The 19,302-nt window shown below is 54.8% G+C and overlaps 1 protein-coding gene across 3 annotated transcripts; it reads right to left on the bottom strand.

The window, feature by feature from the left end:
- Positions 1 to 4,133: 4,133 nt before the first annotated feature.
- On the bottom strand, positions 4,134 to 12,737 carry SLC11A1 (solute carrier family 11 member 1). 3 transcript variants are annotated; one of them, XM_037029111.1, is made up of 15 exons: positions 12,458 to 12,736; positions 11,587 to 11,720; positions 10,655 to 10,777; positions 10,218 to 10,337; positions 9,348 to 9,454; positions 8,829 to 8,899; positions 8,403 to 8,470; positions 8,104 to 8,259; positions 7,368 to 7,526; positions 6,601 to 6,690; positions 6,356 to 6,475; positions 5,827 to 5,976; positions 5,373 to 5,446; positions 4,616 to 4,769; positions 4,134 to 4,487 (listed from the first exon to the last, which is right to left on the bottom strand). In XM_037029111.1, the coding sequence occupies exons 1-15, from the start codon at positions 12,549 to 12,551 to the stop codon at positions 4,377 to 4,379; spliced, it is 1,731 nt and encodes a 576-aa protein (XP_036885006.1). In that variant the 5' UTR covers positions 12,552 to 12,736; the 3' UTR covers positions 4,134 to 4,376. The 3 variants fall into 3 exon arrangements, with proteins under 3 accessions (XP_036885006.1, XP_036885007.1, XP_036885008.1); XM_037029112.1 differs by having other exon boundaries at positions 12,572 to 12,736; XM_037029113.1 differs by lacking the exon at positions 5,373 to 5,446 and having other exon boundaries at positions 12,458 to 12,737.
- Positions 12,738 to 19,302: the final 6,565 nt, after the last annotated feature.

Genomic DNA, 19,302 nt, shown 5'->3' with positions numbered 1-19,302 from the left:
ACTCGGCCGCAGCTTTCATCACTTCTGGGGCCAGCGCGACTCGGCGGGCGGGGAGGCGGGGCCAGCCTGGTTCCTGCCCGGCTCCAGGGGGCGTCGCCTCCCTTCCTACCGCCCGCCGGCGGGCAGCTTCTGCGGCTGCGTGGCAGGACCTACACCCGGCCCTCTGTCCCTTGTCGCCCGGCGCCGTGCAGTGCAGGCGGGCGGTGTGGCTTCATCTTTTCGAGTTCAGGGACAAGCCGTTGCGTCTCGGTTTTCTCTTCGGGAAATCGGGATAACTCTCTCCAATTAAATCGTGAGCAACCGGTGGCTTTTTTCTCCCTCCAAGCGACTGTGCTGATGATCCACACAATTGTGCTCTTGACCGGACTGTGACCGTTGACACCCACCGTAGTCCTGGGGCCAGGTGACCCGTATTTTTGTAAGGCGGTAAAATTCCAACTCTGCCCCAGGAGCTCCCTGCCGACCTCTCCCAACTACCTCACCTGGCGCCCCGCGCCGCCTGTCCTGGTGCCCACGCCATCACCTGGTGTACCCGCCAGGAGGCGCCCTCGTCCGCGCTGTTCCCTCTGCCTGGAACCCTCTTCCTACACCTTTGCGCTGCCAAATACCACTGACCTCGATGAAAAGCCACTATCTCCGAGAGGCCTTCCCAGACGCCGTCTTCTACTCACACGCCGGCCACTCTGATTACTGGGGGGAGGGATTGTCTGGTAGCGCCCGAACAGTGGGCGCTCAGTTCCTGCGGACCAGTGGTCGACCGTGGGGCCTGACATGTATATACTCTTTGGAGGCTTTTAAACAGCGGTTCCACCGGGGTCCGCATCCACGCGTATTCTTCACTAGGGAAAACTCCCGTGTTATTGGCCCTGAGGGTGGATTTCTTTTTCCTGTTTATTGAATTCTTTCCATTCGTCGTTACCACTTTGAGTTCACAGTTTAAAAAATAATAACTCCAATCCTGACAAACACGCCCCAGCACTTCCTTCCTCAGTGGGCCTCGGGGGCGGGACGGGACGGGCGCGTCCAGTCCTGTCCAGCCCCGGGGTGCTGGCGCCGCGCACGTCCTCCCGGCCTAGCCAAGGGGGAGCCTGGAGGGGGAGGCCCCACGCCAGGGGCGGGACTGGTGGAGAGCCGCGCCTGCCTGAAGGCTCGCTAGCTCTTCTCCTGCGATTCTGACTCCGGCTGTGACTCCAGCCACTCCCCTGCTGGACCCCCGTGGCCCCCTACTGCTCTCGTAAGGCCGTCCTCATTGCATTTAATCAGAATCTCCTACGTGTAGCGAGCGCTTCGTCTGGGTCCCGATCCAGTTGCACTCCCTGCATCTCACGACCCAGAAAACGACCTCCTTCTTACCCCAATTTTGCACATGAGTAAACTGAGGTCTGAGAAGTGAAGTGACTGGAACCAACCCAGCAGCCAGGGCAGAGGCGGGGTTCTGGTCACCCAGAGGAGTCTGCTTCCCCCAGAATGCCCCGGGGCAAGGCCTCAACTTTATCTCCGATGTGCAGCCCGCACAGACCCCAAAAGGAACCGTGTGGCGAGGGAGGAGTAAAGCCTCGGTCGGATCCCCGCGGCTGGCTTTCCACACCCCCTCTTTCACCTTTTCTCCCTCTGTGAAGGCAGGATCCTGGCCGGCTGTCCCTTTGAGGGTTACAGGGGCTAACGCAGGGAGAAGGCACTGGGCAGGACCGCAATGCGCCCCCCGCCCCTCGCTATTCTCCTGGCTTCTCAGCCCCAATGCCCCCTGTAAGCCTTTCCCGGTGTGGCCTCTTCCCTTGGGAGACCTACCCTCCTCCCAGGCTCCCAGGCACAAAGTCTCCTCGGGCGCAGGGTCGGTGTTGCTGCGGGGACCCAGGGGCTGGTGAAAGTGTTCGGTAGTGGTGCAGGGTCAGGGTCTCTGGGTTTCTGCGCTGCGTAGCTGACGTCCACACCCAGGGCTCTCCCTCTAATACTCAGCAGCTGGAGGTCGCCTTACCCACAGATTATTTTTTTCTTTCATTGGTTTGTATCCCAGGAGGAACAGCGTCATGGGGGCTGCGAGTGAGGCAACACCGAGTTCTGTCTGGCACTGTGGACGAGTGTCTTCTCCACCCAGCACGCGGCTACTCCACCTGCCAAATGGGGTTGGTAAAGCGGAAGGGGGCACCGTGCTCAAAGGGCAGGCCCCCTGGGCAGGCTCCTGGGGGAAGTCAAGGGCCCAGACCACTCCCATCCTGAGCGGCTAACAGCATCCCCTCTCCCTCGGGTGAGATCTGAGCCTGGGGCCTGGGAGGACGGGAGCTACTATGGGGGGTCAGGGTTGGACAGCGCTTTATAGGGTCCTCCCTTAATCTGAAATGACTGACCTTGGCCTGACCTCATTGCTAACCTCTGGCCCATCATAAACCCCTTAGCCAACCCTTTGGTCCCCTCCCTCAGCCTCCTCACATTCCTCGCACCTAAATTCTAAGTCCAGGGCTTAACTATTCCTATGACCAGCCTGCCTATTCCTCTGAGGAATTCCTATTCCTCCTGCCTATTCCTTCCTATTCCGCTTTCCTGCACCCTCTCTCTGAGCTTCCCCCCACACTGACACCCCCGCCCCCAATTATTCAGCCTTCAATATCTGCCCAGGGGCTTTCCCTGGCCCTTGCATCCCTCCTTCCTGGTGTGCCCGACACGCACGGCGATCATTCCCCAGCCCACTGCATAGTGATTGGTTATTTACTTGGCCGTCTCCCCACATCCCACTGGAACTCTTTGAGGGCGCGTATCTTTAATTCGGAACTTTGCCTCCCTCCCTCAAGTCTAGCACAGGACTGAAGCCCACATAATGCCTAGTAAGTCGACCGGAGGGGTGTGCAGGGGGTACAGCTGGCAGCACCTCTAGGAAGCTCAGGTAACTGTCTCCCACCGTTGCTGTGGCCGAGCCAGACCCGTCATATTCCACCCCTCCTTGAGGGACCCACTAGTATCGTTGCCCATTTAAGAAAGAGGAAATTCTTTTTATAAACAGCGCCCAGTCTAGAGCGCGGAGCTTGCTCCGCCGAATCCCTGGGAAGTTAAGGTGCTTCCAGGCACAGCGCCTGCTCCAGTCGCAACCTAACGGGAATGCCCGGTGACCCGCCCCCGCCCCCCCCCCCCATCACTGCCCTCCGCAATTCTGGGGCTGGGGTCTGAAGGGCTGGAAGAGGCCAGAGGCGGGACTTGGGGGAGCCTAGAAACAGCCCAGGGAGAGTCTGTAAAGTGCAGCCCTACCACTGGGCGAAGGTGTTTCGGGCGGCTCCCAGTGGACTAGGGGGTTCCCCGCCCACACAACTCACCCCCACACACCCTCCCTGTCTGGGCAGATTCCGAGGCCCCAGGGCTCAAGGCCTGAGTGCCCGCTTTCTTCTTATTGGCCAGGAAGGGTGAGGCCGCGGCAAGGAGTGCAGACGCTCGAGACCATCCCTGCCCCTAGGGGGAGCTGGGAGTCTGCGCCCTGGGAACATTAACTGCGTGGCTTGGGAGTCCTGTCCTCTAGGTTCCCCGGAGAGATCGCAAATGAGTTGGGCCTCCAAGGCTGGGACTCTCAGGTCCCTTATGACATGGCGCACGAAGGGGAGGGAGAACCGCACCTCCGTTTTAATGCCTGGAAAATGGGTTGCTGGTGGAACAAAATTGCCGAGGCCACTCCAGCGAGAAGAACGGTACTGCAAGAGGAGGAAGACAGCGAGAGGAAGAGACAGTGGAGTGGGGCGCTCTTCCTGATGTTTCGGGGATTTCATACTTTCCTGGTTGCCGTTCCCCTGCTCTTCTGGAGAAGAGAACTAGCACTGATTTAGCATTCATCAGACTCTGTTAATTGCCAGTAGAGCAAACTGGATCTGTTACGGCACTCCTTTAGGTGCTCAATAAATATATTTTTCCTTGTTTTTTTAAAAAATATTTTATTTATTTATCTTTTAGAGGGGAAAGGAAGGAGAGAGGGAGAGAAATATCAATGTATGGTTGCCTCTCCTACGTCCCCTGCTGGGAACTGGCCTGCAACCCAGGCATGTGCCCTGACTGGGAATCGAACTAAGATCCTCTGGTTCACAGGCCCGAGCTCAATCCACTGAGCTACACCAGCCAGGGCTTCAATAAATATTTTTGAAAAAAAATTTAAGGCCCAGTGTTGGGAACAGTGTTCCAGTGCTTTATGTCCATTGCAAGGCTGGTATTGTCTCATTTTACAGGTGAGGACAAAAACCTGTCTCAGCCAGGAAACAGCAGGTCCCTACGGGAACCCTGGTGGGCCTGCCTCCAAAACTCCCTCTCACTCTGCTGTCCTCATCACTGCCCTCCACAGCTCCTCCATGTCCAGTGGGCCAGTCTGCCCCACTTATTCCACCCCGCAGCCAGGCACAGGGGAGAGTTCATGCAGAAGGCTCCCTCTTCTTCTCCTCCTCAGGAAGCCCGTACAGGAAGTGTTGGTGGGAGCTGTGGGCCAGCAGGGTGGCTCCGTGGGCAATGGAACAGGTCCAGACCTGGGGGAGGGGTGACTATGAGAATAGCCCCTCTGGGGGAGCCCCAGTCCACCCACCCCCTGCCTCCATCTATTGCCTCCTCTCCTTGCCCTCCCCACCCCCAAGGCACCCCCCTGACCCTACAGTACCAGGTAGGTGGTGAGGCCCAGGTAGGCCGCCCCAAGCAGGGCTACAAGGCTGAAGTAGGCAGGGTGGGGGAGGCTGGGCAGGTAGCTGACCACAAAGTAGAGGTTGATGGCACAGATCAGTGCCATGATTGAAGAAGTGATGGTCTTGCTTAGCCTGGAGAATAGGAGAGAAACTCAGGACTGGCTGCATCTCTTCCCCTCCAGTGCCCCAGCCAGCCTGAAGCAGGGGTGGGGATAGTGGAGAGGTAACCCAGCCAGCTCCCCTGGGCTATGAGGCCTGAAGCAGACCCCACCCACTTCTGCCTCTTGGGCTCTCCCGGCTCCACCACAGTGGAGAGTCTGAGGTCAAGGTGAAGAGCTCAGGGTCTAGCCCTGGCTGGTGTACCTCAGTGGATTAAGTGCGGGCCTGTGAACTAGAGGATTGAGGTTTGATTCCTAGTCAGGACACATGCCTGGGTTGCAGGCCAGTTCCCAGCAGGGGATGCACAAGAGTTCTCTCCCTCTCTCCTTCCCTTACCCTCTAAAGATAAATAAATAAAATCTAATAAAAAAAGAGCTCAGGGTCTATAAAGAGCCTCCACCCCCAGATTTCAGCCCTGGCTCCCCCATTTGCTAGGTGTGTGACCTTGGACAAGTTCCTTAACCTCTCTGAGTTTATCTGGATAATAGGAATAGTAATGGTAATTCCTACCTCCAGGTGATTGTGAGGATCAAAGGCCAGAACGCAAGTTGAGTGCCTGGGATGGGGAGTACTCACCAGCCACTGGCAAACTCCTGCATGAGGGCAGGCATGCTGGTGAACGTGAGAATGGGCAGCACAGCAAAGGGAAGCTGGGGAGAAAATACAGTGAGGAGAGGGGGGACCGGGGCTCCTATCATCCTCCGCCAAGTCTCCTAACCAGTCTGAGCCTCAGTTTCTCCTCTGTGCCTTCCAAGCTTGTGGGGGCTCCAGAGCAGGAGAAAGTGTCTGGGGGCTGTGGTCCCAGGCTGCCTGAGTTTAAACCCCAGCTCTGCCTGCTGGGATCACTTAACTGCGTGCATCAGGTTTCCAAGATGCAAATGGGGATAATGGCGGTTTGTACCTCTGGGCTGGCTGTGGGCTTATGTGAGTCTTTTTGGCAAGTTGTGTTTAGATTGGGCCTGGGAGGAGAGTAGGATCAATACAGGGGATTGCCATGATCAGGGGCCAGGGGGGATGGGACCGCCCTCACCAGCAGGCTCTGCAGCACATTGAGCAAGTCATTGAGGCTTGACAGGTCTCTCAGGTCCCTGAAGACGGCCACGAGCACCGTGGGCAGGATGGTGCAGGAGCGAGTGAGGAGGACGCGGGCAAAGCGTGACCACCGCAGCTTCAGGAAACCCTGGAGTATAGGGCGGGGACCTTGGTGACTGGGTTCAAGACAGGCAGTTCCAGGGAGACCTCTGTCTTCCCTCAGCCCATCCCCTGCATGGGGGAACCCTGTGCTTTGGCGCCTCTTAAATAGGCCTGTTCCATCCCTAGTTGGCAAGAAATTAGACGAATGCCCCTCCCACAGCTGATTGCCGCAGCCTAAAGGGTCCTGGGGAAAAGCCTCCTCTTCCTCCTGGATCTGCAGCCTTGGGTCAGTCCCCTCACCTTTCTGTAAAGTGGGGCTTTAAATGGCTGCTTTAGGATCTGGGCTGTTTAAGGATCACCAGAACTTGTGACTGAACCCCAGATAGCATGCCAGTTGACCTCCAACCCCTGGCCCCAGGCCCCACCTCCATCACAAATTGTCCCGCGTAGGTGCCAGTCATGGTGGAGCTCTGCCCAGCAGCCAGGACACCCACAGCCCAGATGTAGAGGGCTGCAGGGCCAAAGATGCAGCCCAAGATCACACCCTGGAGGGAGGGCGGGGTGATCAGATCCCGGGCCCCGCCCTCCTCCCTGGACTTGCCCTTAGTGGGTGTGGCAAGGAGTCCCCCTGACTCTCGTCCTTCGTTGCCCACCTCTGCCGCTCACTTACTCCTTGGTAAATGTCCACGTCCACTGTGTGGTTGTTCATGGGGAAGATCTTGGCATAGTCGTGGAGGCTACTGTTGGCACAGATGTTGAACTGCGGGCACCAGGGCAGTGGGAGGAGATGTGAAGTGCACACTCAGGTCTCAGAAGATCAGACCGCCAGGCCTTGACTAGGGGTGGCCGGCAGGGCTGAGTCTGGCCGACATATTTTATTTGGCTAACAGGTTGTTTTTATCTTTAATGTGAGTTTACTGCCAACATTTAAAATTTACAGCTCACACGAAAACCTGGTTTCTGGGGGCCTACTGGGTTTATAAGAGCTGGCATTACAGAGAGACAAGTAGCTGGCAGTGACTCAAGCTGCCCCACCGTCCCCTCTTCCCGACACCACACCTGCTTCCCACAGCTCTGTGACTGGCCGGGTCTTAAAGACAAAGGTTTGCCGTCCCCATTTAGACCTCTCTCATTATGTCAAGGAGCAGCTGGGCACCCAGAGAAGGGCGTAACCTTGAAAGGTCATATAGCAAGACAGCCCCTTCTAGGTGCTTCCCTTGGATGCCTGTGCCTTGTAGCCCCTTGTGTGCCTCTGATCCTCAAGAACCTTCCTGCAGGGAGCCAGTAGGGTGGTGAAGGGGTCTTGACCAGAGGCCTGGGTCACAGACCTCCTCTCCTACCACTGCCTGGAGAGTAGGGCAGAGACTCAAAGGGCTTAGCTGTGTCGCTTAGGGTCCCCAGGATTGCTACAGCGTGGGGAGGTGTGGTGTGTCTCACCGCAGCCTGGTTGGTTTGCTGGTAGAAGGCCTGCCCAAAGACAGCCACGACAAAGAGGTTGATGAAGAAGGAGACAGAGAGAGCGATGGTAGCCTCAATCAGGAAATACATGTTGGCTTCTCGGATGTCAGCCCTTCGGGTCCGGTCTATCTCTCGAGACTGCAAGGTCAAAGGGGAGGGAAGAGCCAAAGTCTCTCAGAGCCACCCCAACATCCTGCACACTCACACCTCTACCCGTGTCCCCCCCAAACCCCAGTTCTTTCTGAAGCCCCCTACAGGGCAGTCTGGGGACAGGCCCTGGTCAGCCGACCCGCTGCCTACCCCCTGATCTTCCTTCCCATCCTTCATGCTCGAAGGTCACTTCCTTGGAAAGGTCTTTTCTAAAGTAGCCCTCTCTTGTCATTCTCTGTCATTTCCTCTGTTTTGTTTCCTTCAGAGCACCTTGCACAACTCATAATTCTTTCCGTTTTTGTTTTTTTTTACCTGCTTATGGTCTGTCTCCCCCACTAGAATGCAGCCTCTAGGAAGGCAGAGGGCTCGTCTGTCTTTTCATCATTGACTCCCAGACCCCAGCACACAATAGATCCTCTATTACTAAATACTGACTAGAGGATGATTCACTTCCCACCTAAAATCTGGCAGGCAAGAGCCAAAGGGGAGGAGCTACAGGCCTGGGGGTGGGGCCAGGGTGATGCTGAGGGACCAGGCATTTCTCCCTCCCTGTTCCGCTGCTCACCTTGACCAGGGCCGAGTGCAGGTAGATGTTGTGGGGCATGATGATGGCGCCAACGATGCCCACGGCCTGCAGCAACTCTGGCTGGCCGCAGCCGGGGCACAAGGGCAGGAACAGGCCTCGAAGGAGCGCTCCCTGAGCCGGATGTGCCACCACATACTGTGCGGGAGGAGCCTGGTCAGGCCAGGCTTCACCCCTGCAGAGCTGTTCTCACTCTCCACCCACACCCCTCAGGCTCCACAGGAGGCAGAGAGAGGGTGGCTTTGGGGGGGAGGGGTGCTGTTGCCACTCTGGCTTCCCACCTCATAGCCGAAGGTCAAGGCCATAATGGTAATAAGTAATCCAAAAAAGGCTTCCAGCTTCCGCAACCCTAGGGAGAGAGCAAGGGACAGCACACACACACACACACACACACACACACACACACACACAAAACTGTAACATAAGCAATGGCGAAATAACAGTGAAATCTTGAGCACTTTTGTCCAGGCACTGGGCCATGTGCTGGACATACATTACCTCAGTGAATCCTCACCACAGCCCTCTGACATCTGTGTTGTTACTTCCCCCATGTTACGGGTGAAGAAACAGAAGTCTGAGTGACTTGCTCAAGGCCAGAGAGTGAGGACTCAGCCCTTCCGCAGCAGGACAGCAGGGCCCCAGCTGGCTCCTACATTCATTTGCCTGCCCTGTGGTACCATCCCCTCTGAGGTGAGGGCCACACCTACCGTAGTTATCCAGGAAAAGGAAGAAGAAAGTGTCCACGATGGTGATGAGGACGCCACCCCAGAGAGGGATTCTGAAACCAGAGTGGCCTGGATCAGCCCAGCCCGTTTCAAGGCTCCAGAACTCCCACCCTCAGGGCTGGAGATGATGAACTCTGACTTCCTCGGAGCAGGGCCCCAAGTGGCCCCAGAGCTACGGGAGAGGGGAGCAGGAGTGTGCCGGAGATGGAAAATGGCACAGAACTCGAGAAGGACCAAGATGGGTGGGGGACCAGAACGGCAGGTAGCTCGGGGCTGCAGCCCTGAAGTCTGCATGGTCACTGACATCTCTGTGACTTGAGGCAAATCTCTGCATTTCTGGGTCTCTGTTCCCCCATTTAGCAAATTGGGCAACAACTCTGAGTCAGAGGGGACTGCAAGATGAAAGGACACAGGGAAGTACGAGGCTTGGGGAAGAAGTAGCAGTTGTTTCCAGCCCTGGACTGAGGAGCCGGGACCCCCCCCCCTCCCCCGGGGCAGTACCTCCCAGCTGAGAGCAGACTGAACGCTATTGCTGTGCCGATGACTTCTTGCATGTCCGAGCCCACAATGGCCAGCTCGATGGTCAGCCAGAGGAGAGTGCGGGGCACCTAGGGGAGGAGGCAACCCTCATCCAGGCTGGCCAGGTGCTTGTCTCAGCTGCACACTCACCTTTCTGTGCTCTGCACTGTTCTGCTGGGTTGGAAGCCCACAAACTACATTGGCAAGAGGGCCTTGCCAGCCAGCTTCCCATTGGGTTTGGCGGGAAGCACCCATGGGAGATGGAAAGGCAGGGTGTTTCTGCCTCTGGTGGTGTTTCTGGCAGTGGCACCAGCAAAAACACCGGCAACCTGGGCTCCAGCAGCCCTGGTGGCCACCACGGCAGAGGTGGCCATACTCCTAAAGGCTCAGCTGCAAATGAGGGCCCCTGGGCTCTCGCCCAGCCGCTTTTTGACTCCTCGGTAACACCCCCTTCCCCTGCTCGCCCAGCCCTTCCAGCACCTCTGTGGCTGCGTCCCTGCATTGAACACCTTTGAAAGAGCTCACGGTTAATTTGGTTCTCCTGCCCAGACACTGACAACAGCTAAGCCCCCAGCGCCCAGCCGATGGCCATCCCAGACTCATGCCTACCTGCTCTTTGCCTTAGGCAAGTCACTTCACTGGGTTTCAATTTCCCCTTCTACAAAATGAACAGGGCATGGCTAATGTCCCTCTGAGTCCATGTGCTATCAGTTCGAGCCTCAGTGTTCTCATCTGTCAAATGGACTTCTAACACCTTGCTTGAGGTAGGTATCTATTCGATCATGGAAGCTTTATGTGGCTATTTTGGGTTTGGGCCCTGTGGGTGAGTCCTGCCCAGCCTTCCAAGCTTACCTTTGGGTAGTAGAGATGACACACCTCGCCCAAGTCCTTGCCTGTCACCACGCCCAGCCGGGCAGCAAGCCGCTGGCAGAGCAAGCCCAACACGGTGGCCCATAGCAGCACCCAGAGCAGCTGTGAGAAGGCAGGGAGAGGCTTTCAGCCGGAGCAGCCGGTCTGCTAACCCCAGAACTGGTGGCACCCTCTGGCCAAGCCCACTCCTTGGGGAGAGACTGGGGGTGATGGAGCAAGAAGACCAACCTCCTCCCCCAAACCCACGCACCCACACTCTAGCAAGGATGCCCTGGGGCCTTTTCTAGACCATCTGAACTTAACAGCTTCTCCTGAGCCCGGCAGCCGTGCCAGGCCACTCTGGGAACATGTGGCAAGCTGGGGTCGCCACCTACTCAACCTGGGCACCCCCCTCCATACAGTGCCCCTAACTCAGTCACTTTGAATCCAGCCACAGCGCCAGCTTGCAGGTCTGACTCGATGTTTCCAGGGTCCAGGAAAGCGATGCTCATGAGAAAACCGGGCCCCGTGAAGGCCCACAGCTTCCTTAGGCTGAACGCGCCCTGTGGGTGGGAGAAGGGAGACGAGGCCTCGAGTGTAGGGGCTGCAAAGCTGGCTTTGGCCCACCCCAAGCTGAACCCCAAGGGGTTTATCAGCCCAGGCCCCTGGCCCTCTATTCCCCATTCCTGGAGCCTCACCCCACAGGGCTTAGTGGAACACAGCGGGTGGGAGAAACCAGCAGGGTTTGCTGAGTCACAGCCCACAGGCTCATGCATCGGGCACATTCAGCAGCCTGCCCACACCTGACCAGCCTCTGTCCTGCAGGCGCTGACTTTGCAGATCCTCAGAGCCCCGACTCAGGGTTTTCCTGAGGTCAAACCGCCCTGGTCCAGTTCTTCCCTCCCAAGCCCCTTGTCTACCATAGGCCCTCCTCTCTGGTGTCCACTGAGCCAAGGATCCCCCTTTCCCCATTCCAGGCTTGGTCTGGCAGCCTGGGATCTGCTGAGGGTTCTGGAAATGCAGGGTGACAGTCCCCTAGCAGCCAGCCTGCAGCCTCCTTCAGCTCTCCCTGTACCCCTGTCCAGGTCCTTTCCTTTCACAACAAACCCTTGAGGCTCCAACCTGAATGCACCCCAAGTCTCTTCCCTTCCTAGGAAAGCTGAGATTCATCCAGAAAGCCACTTGATCACTTTTAGACCAATGATAAGCTAAGTGCTGGGGACAGAAGCAGGAAGGGGGTAGTTACACTGTCCATCACTTCTCAGAGTTGGAAGGGACTTGCCATAGTCTTCAGGTGATGTCCCTCCCCGAGCCCATGAGCCCCGTCCCCCCAGGGCCCTTTCAATCCTGAAAGACCCGAGAAGTTCCCTACCGGTTGTGTGTCTGGGATGGGGATCTTCTCGCTCAGGTAGGTCACTCGGGGAGGTGCTTGCTGTGGCCCTGTGGTGGGTGGGCTGGAGATGGAGCCACAGTTGTGCCTGTTTGGCCTTTGGGGACCCCTGTCACCTGCAAAGGGTCCCATGAGGCATGGTGAGTTGAGACAAGAAAGAAGCAAGGAGCTGAGCAATTTACAGCCAGATGCCGAAGGCCACATCCCTAGAGGTATAACATCTAGGCTCCAGTTGTGTTTCAGCACCAGGCCCAGAAAAGCAGCAAACCCAGGTGGGTGACCACCAGGACCAACTGCAATGACTAAAGACCCCTGCCCTGGTGCTGACCAATCAACAAAGACTACAACCCTGGAAGGACACACCTGTAAAAATGATGACTATTCTATTGAAGGTTTCCCCAGAGACCTCCCCTAAGGTTCTCCTGCAAGAAAGACATAAAAGCCTCAACACAAAGGACCCAGAGCTCCTGCTCTCCATTTCCTTTCCCGTCTACTTTCCCCACAAGCAGGTGTCTGCTAACCTCTAAGGCAATGGGCAGCTGGCAGCTTGTCCCGGGTTAATCCCCTGAAGCTGACCCCAAAGCCCCCTTTTCTCAGTGAGCTGAGGCTCACTTAAAAAAAAAAAGAATGCATCTCCTTCTGCGTAAGGACAGAGATCCTCAAATCCAGGTCCCTCTTGCCTCAGAAGGTGTAGAGAGGGACACTGGGCTCCGAGGAGGGCTACCTGACCCCGACACGTGTGTCCCTGGGCCTCACCCCTCCTCCTCCAGCAGCCAAAGAAATTCCAGGGTCTCCAAATGCACAGAGATCAGACAAAGGGGTCATCACACCCTGGGGGATGCCGGGAACTCAACCCCAGGCTCATGTCCAGAATTACGGTCCAGACTGGAACTCTCACAGGTGACCAGGGGCTTCCTATGCCCCCTGACACTCTCCCCTGCCCCCATCCCTGGAGGAGGCTACTCACCCATCATGAGGACGACAGGTCAGGCCCTCTCTGCGTGTGAGCGGAGTGCTGGGCAGCTCCTTAGTCCGTGTTCCCTCTCTGGGTGCTGGTACATGTCAGTGTGCAAGCCCACACCCTCTCACCCATCCTCAGCCGAGCGTGGCTGCCCTCACACACATTGTGAAACACTTTCCAAAGGCAGAAGTGGAAGCTCTGGCGGAAGGGTCTGGTTGGCTACTGTGAGGACTTTCGTTCCCTTTCTGGTCTGAGCCCCACATTACCTCTGGCCTCCTTCCAGGCACCCCATGTTCTGTGTCTCCCAAGTTAGCTCTGATTTCCTGCCGCTTGGGCATTCATACCCCACCCTCCTCTCACACGGGCAGCCAGGCTCTTCTCTTCAGTCAGGAGTCCCAGGGCTACTTGTTGGACTCACGGGAGGGGGAGGGAGTTCTGATGGTTGCCTAGGCTGCCTGCAGTGTCCCACTGAGTGCCTCAGAGGAGAAGACCCTCCAGGCATGGCCCAGAGACACTCATTCAAGACTCGGGCCCAGGAGATCCTCAGCAGACTGGGGCACTGGAACCCCGGTCCTGGTTCTGCCACTGACTTACTTGTGATTACCACTAGATCGTGTCCTCTCTCTGAGCTTGGTTCTTCTGTTAAATGATAGGTTCAGATTAGCTAAGAGGCTAAAATTTAGACGCCCGTGGAAACCAGGCAGGTAAGATAAACCATGAGACAGATTGGGAGTATTCTAAACAGTGCCAGTTCAGTGCTAAAAGACAGATAATATTGATCCTCCAGGGGCAGTAGGGAGTGGTGGCGACTGTAGCAAAACAGAGGTCAGATACTCTGGCTGAGGAGGCCAGTGTCTACGGAGATCCAGCCAATTGCCACGTACACCCACTGTCACCATGTCTTCTGATTTGTCAAGGGAGCTGGAAATTATATGCAATATAGGCTTTTTAAATGCTGGACTCAAAAACATTGGAAATATTGCATAGTCTAAACAAAACTGTATTCCCATGGACTGTATTCTACTTGAGAGTATTGTCCTGTAATCTCTGGCCAGCTTCTGTGCTTTCGCCTTCCCTCCCTCCGGGTCTTTCCCCTCCCAGGCCCCTCATGCCTTCTATCCTGTGGCCTTCTTTTCCTGTCGAGAAGACTCAAAACCAGAATTGTTATGGAGTGTCCAACTCCAAAATCTGAGATTTCAAGAGCCAGAGAAAATCAAGTCAGGTTCTCAGGCCCAGGCCTGGTCTGGGATGCAATGTAGCCCCATGTTAAGTCCAAAACTTTAGCCAGAGCGTGGGAGCCCTGCTCCCATGGGCCAGGGGAAGCCCCCAGTCCCCTGACTTCCTCACTGATGGGGGAGGCTGGAGGGATGAGAAAGTGGGGTGCATAACGAGTCAGGGAGGAGAGAGCAGCACTATGGTTTGTCACTGTGCAACCCCATTGCTCAAGCTCCTGTCACCACCCCTGACGTCTAGGCTTATACGTGTTTCACAATCATTACCTTGGGCTCGTGCAGGAATGGCTGGGGCTGGGGCTGGTATAGTTTGTGTGGTGTTACCTTTGTGTGTCAATTTGACTGGGCCACAAGGTGACTGGGTATTTGGACAAATGTCCAGGTGTGTCTGTGAGGGTGTTTTTGGAGGAGATCAACATTTGAATTGGTTGACTCAGCAAAGCTGATATCCTTCCCTATTGTGCACGGGCCTCACCCAGCCAGTGGAGATCCGACTGGAACAAAAGGCTGAGCAAAGGAGCACTGTCTCTCCCTGCCTGTCTGTCTTCAAGCTGGGGTGTTGAGCTCCTCCTGCCTTCAGACTTGGCTTCGACTGGAACTCAGACCACAGAACTTACCTCTCCTGCGTCTCGGGCCTCCAGAGACACAGGCTGCCGTTACGGGCATCGTTGGCTCCCCTGGATCTCCGGCTTGCACAGACCTTGGGGCTTCGCAGCCTCCGTCCTCATGTGAGCCATTCCTGTGTGTGTGTATGTATGTATGTATGTGTGTACGTATGCATGTCTGTGTGTATCATTTTCTGATGGTCTGTTTCCCTGGACAACCACGACTCAGACAGATGTCGTCTCCTTTGTATCTTTTGTGGAGACTCACCCATAGTTAGGAACTCAGTAAGTGTAACTTGTTAGTGACTGGTCGGTGTCCTGCACAACCTCTAACTTAACCCTTCTAGTGTGATGGTCAAGAGCACGGGTTCTGGACAGAGCATCAGAGCGGGAAGCCACAGGGGCTAGAGGCCCAGAGATCTGCAGAGCGAGCCCCTTGAACCAGGGCTCCGGCTGGATACTGAACCCCACATGCGTGGGGGTGAAATTTCATGAAGCCCCATTCACTGGAAATGGGTCATAAACCTAAATATAAATAAAACATGATAGACCATTTAGGAACAAGTAGGAGAAAATCTTTAGAACCGAGGACTAAACAAAGACTTGTTAGACTTGCATGACCCAGAGAGGGAAAGACAGAGAAATTGCAACCCGTCAACATCCACAGTTTCTGCTTTGTGAAGGACCCTGTTAAAAGGATAAAAAACAAGCTAGAGACTCAGGGAAAATACTTGTCAGATCTGACAAGGGAACAGTATCTGGAGATAGAACAATCTCTTCATACTCCACAGTAAACTATCAAGCAATTCAATTGGAAATGGGCAAAGGTCACAAACAGACGTTTCACCCAACAGGATACACGGATGACAGAGAAGCCCTCGAAGGGCTGTGCAGCATCACTCGCCCTTGAGGAAGCGCAAATGAGAACCAGGAAGAGGTGTCACTACGCCCCTGTCAGAACGGCCAAAGTGAGAACGAGTCACAGCCAGTCGCAGAGCTGGCCGTGGTCTAGAGGAACCCGTCACTCCAATGCTGCGGGTGGGAGGGTAAAACGGCACAGCCTCTCCGGAAACAGTTTGGAAATTTCTTCAACAACTAGAGATGCAACTCCCACATGAGCCAACCACTGCTCTCCACCACCACTCTCTGGTGTTTTCTCCCAGGTAACCGATGATTTACGTTCCCACAAAAATCAGCACGTGAATCTTTGTAAGAGCGACATTCATCGTGGCCCGAACTGAAACGGCCTGGACTGAAACGGCCTGGACTGCCCTTCAAGGGGTGAGTGGTTAACCCGACTGTGGCATATCCACATCATAAATACACTTCTGGGCTTTTTAAAAAAGATTTTATTTATTTATCTTTAGAGGGGAAGGGAAGGAGAGAAGGAGAGAAATATCAATGTATGGCTGCCTCTCGTGCGTCCCCTGCCGGGAACTGGCCCGCAACCCAGGCATGTGCCCTGACTGGGAATCGAACCGCGATCGTGTGGTTCACAGGCCTGTGCTGAACCACTGAGCTACACCAGCCAGGAATACACTTCTGGGCTTTTATCCCAGAGAAATTAAAACTAATGTCCACACGAAACCCTGGGTACAAACAGTAAAACCCTGGGTTTTACTCATACAGCCAACACTGGAATCAGTCCTTACTGTCCTTACTGTCCTTCAGGGGGAGAAGGGCGAGGCAGACCGCAATGCGCACCTGGGGCACCGCTCAGCAACCCAGGGAACGACTATAGATCCAGGCCGCGAACTCAGATGGATCTCCAGGAAATCACGCCGAGTGACAAGGTCAGTCTCGGAAGATTACATATTGTATCGCTTCATTTATATAACATTTCGCAATGACAAAGTTTTGGAAATGAAGGTCAGATTAGTGGTTGCCGGTGGGCAGGGGTGCCGCGCGAGGGGGCGAGGTTAGGAAAGGGTCACTCGAAGGACCGTGTGGTGCCAGGACTGTTCCGCGTCTCCACAGTGGAGGAAGAGACAAAACCACCCTTTCGATGACATTGTCTGAGCGCAACACACACACACACACACACACACACACACACACACACACTGCAAATTAATAGAATCGGGGAAATGCGAGCAAGAGCAGTGGGCTGTGTCCGTGTCAGTGTCCCACTTGTACTGAAGCGGGATTCAGCCAGGCTCGTGTGTGCTCGAATTCACAGGGACGTTTTTTCAGTGGCCAAACGGCAGGAACCACCCAAATGACTACCAACAGGTGAATACACATAATGTGGTACACGCAAACGATGGATATTATTCATCCTTAAAATGCAGTGGAATCTGATACATGCTCCATAATATGGGTGAATCTGGAAAACATTCTGCTATGTGAACTAAGCCAGGTGAAAAAAAACAAATTAGTATGATTCCGCTTACACGAGGCACGGAGAATAGGCACATATACACAGACAGAGAAGAGAATGGTAGTGGTGGGGGTTGGGGAGCAGACAGGGGAGTTGGTGTTAAATGGGCAGAGTTTTTATCTGGGATGGTCCAGGTGCTCTGGAAATGGGTGGTGGAGATGGCTGTACAACAGTGTGAACGTGCCTAATGCCACTAAACTGCACCGAAAGTGGTTAAAGGTGTGAATTCTAGGTGTGCGTTACCACCACCAAGAGTAGAGACACATTTTGGTTGCAATACTGCATTACAGTTTTGCTAGGTGTTACCTTGGGCGACGGGGTGGTGGGGGGGAAGGTGAGCAAAGTGTCCGTGGGATCGCTCTGAATTATGTCTCTCAACTATGAGCGGATCTGCAGTTATCTCAATTTTCAACACGGAGGAAGAGAATGAATGACTGAGTGAATCTTACACTCCAAAAATTGACCCCCCTCCCCCACCAGAACCTCTAGAGTCAAATGGCTTTGGTCTGAATCTCACTTGCTAGCACTACGACCTAGGCACGTCTCTCAGACCCTCAGGTTCCTGCCTGTGCAGCAGGGGAAATAAAATACTTCCCTCAGAGAGTTTGGATGAGGCCCAGTGTGTATGCACCGGGCACTGTGCAGTTAGTTGCTTTTGTAAGTTGGCCTCCAAAGTGGTGCCGATCACTGTCAGCTCCTCAGAGCTCCAAACGCATTTTCTGTTACAGACACTGATGCTAGTGGTGGCTTCACTTTAAGGCTTGCCCTCCAAAGTCTTGGGTGCAGTGCAGCTCAAAGAAGGGACATTTGTGACAATTAAATAGCAGAGGACAATTCTGATGCAATGTATCATAAAACAAAATGGGAAACCATCAGATCAAGCAAGAACAGGTTTTACCACATATGCTGGTGTTGAGGGAACAGCAGATTTAATGAAAATATCATTTAAAAATATCTTTTAAAATTTATTTTTAGAGAGAAGGGAAGGAAAGGAGAAAGAGAGAGAAATATCAATGTGTGATTGTCTCTCTCGTGCCCCCTACTGGGGACCTGGCCTGCAACCCAGGCATGTGCCCTGACTGGGAATCAAACTGGCGACCCTTTGGTTCACAGGCCTGCACTCAATCCAATGAGCCACATCAGTCAGGGCTAACTAAAGAATTATTAGAGGGAGGAGCAGCACCAGGAAGCCTTCCTGGATGTCCCCAGAGCCTGGTGTGTGCTTCTTCAGTGTAACGCCCTCCCTGTCTACCCAGGCAATTCACAGTGGTGAGGCTCTGTCAGTGACAATGCAGTGGGGAGTGGGACCGGACGCCTGGGAAAGACAGCACCCAGTCGAGCCTACTCTGGATGTATCTAAAGCAGGCAGGGTCTCTTCTCTGTTACAGTGTCTGTCTCCAGAGAGCCACATCCGATCTCTATCACCGTGGATTCGCTCATGGACTTGAGCCACATTCCCTGGGTTTAAATCTGCTCTATCACTAAGCAGTTGTGTACCTTGGCCTTACCTTTCTCTCGCCTGTAAAATGGGTATAATAACAGAACCTGCCATTCTCACAGGGGCGCTGAGAGAATCACAAGAATTACCATGAGTGGAGGGATCAGAATAGTAAGTGCTGCATAGGGCTTGCTCTTATTATTGCTATTCATTTCCCTCTGTCTCCCTGGGCTCCCCACGGTAGGTCAATTCTGCATTAAGTACTTTAATATCACCCACATGAGCTTCCTTGTTAGCGCTTTCCACAGTCTGCACTGACCCATGGGATGCTGGGCTGATGTCTCTTCCCTCCTGTGCTGACTCTGCCATGAGGCAGGGCTCCACCCTGATGCCCCGAAGGCATGTCCACAACCTAGCCCAGCGCCTGGCTCTTCAGAAGTCCTCAAGCTTGCTTTTTCCTTTGTTCAGAGAAATATACATCTTTAGTATCATGGAGCAAGAAGTGAGGAGTCATAGAAGTTCCAGGAACAAATGATACCTCCTGGAAACAACCAGTTTTGAAACAGAGGTCAGAGAGCAGGCAGGGAAGTGGTTAGACTCCTTCCCAAGTCTCCTGGTGCAACCCAGCAAGGCTGTCTGTGGGATGGAGATCACTGCCCTCCCCTTTGCCCCCGTGCTGCCGAGTATGGGGACTGGAGGGGTTATTGCAATCTCTGCAGTGTTCTGGGTGCCCTGGGCTGGGTCCGCCTTGGTTTCAGTTCTCCACAGATGAGGAGGACTCATGGGGGCTGAGGAGGCCCTCGGCGATCGGGCTCCGCCTTCCCCGTGGTGACTGAGCACCCTGTCCCAGGTCTCTCCAGCCTCGCTGACAGAGGGTTTGCAATGTGCCATACTCAGAGCCTTTGCGCCTGCTGTTCCCTCTGCCTAGAACGTTTCTCCCATTGCTCTTCACAGGTCTGACTCTTTGTCATCCAGGTCCCAGCTCAACTGAGACCCAGAAGCCCTCCCGGAATTCTCCACCCTCAACCCTCCAACCCTGAGTTACTTGCTACCCATGACTTGGTTTGGTTTTCATAGATGCC

Source organism: Sturnira hondurensis, unplaced genomic scaffold (genome assembly GCF_014824575.4).
Source record: "Sturnira hondurensis isolate 20B ecotype Veracruz unplaced genomic scaffold, ASM1482457v3 Scaffold0020237, whole genome shotgun sequence".
Lineage (NCBI taxonomy): Eukaryota > Metazoa > Chordata > Mammalia > Chiroptera > Phyllostomidae > Sturnira > Sturnira hondurensis.
Note: the sequence above shows the minus strand (reverse complement) of the source record. Positions and strands in the feature narration are given on the sequence as shown.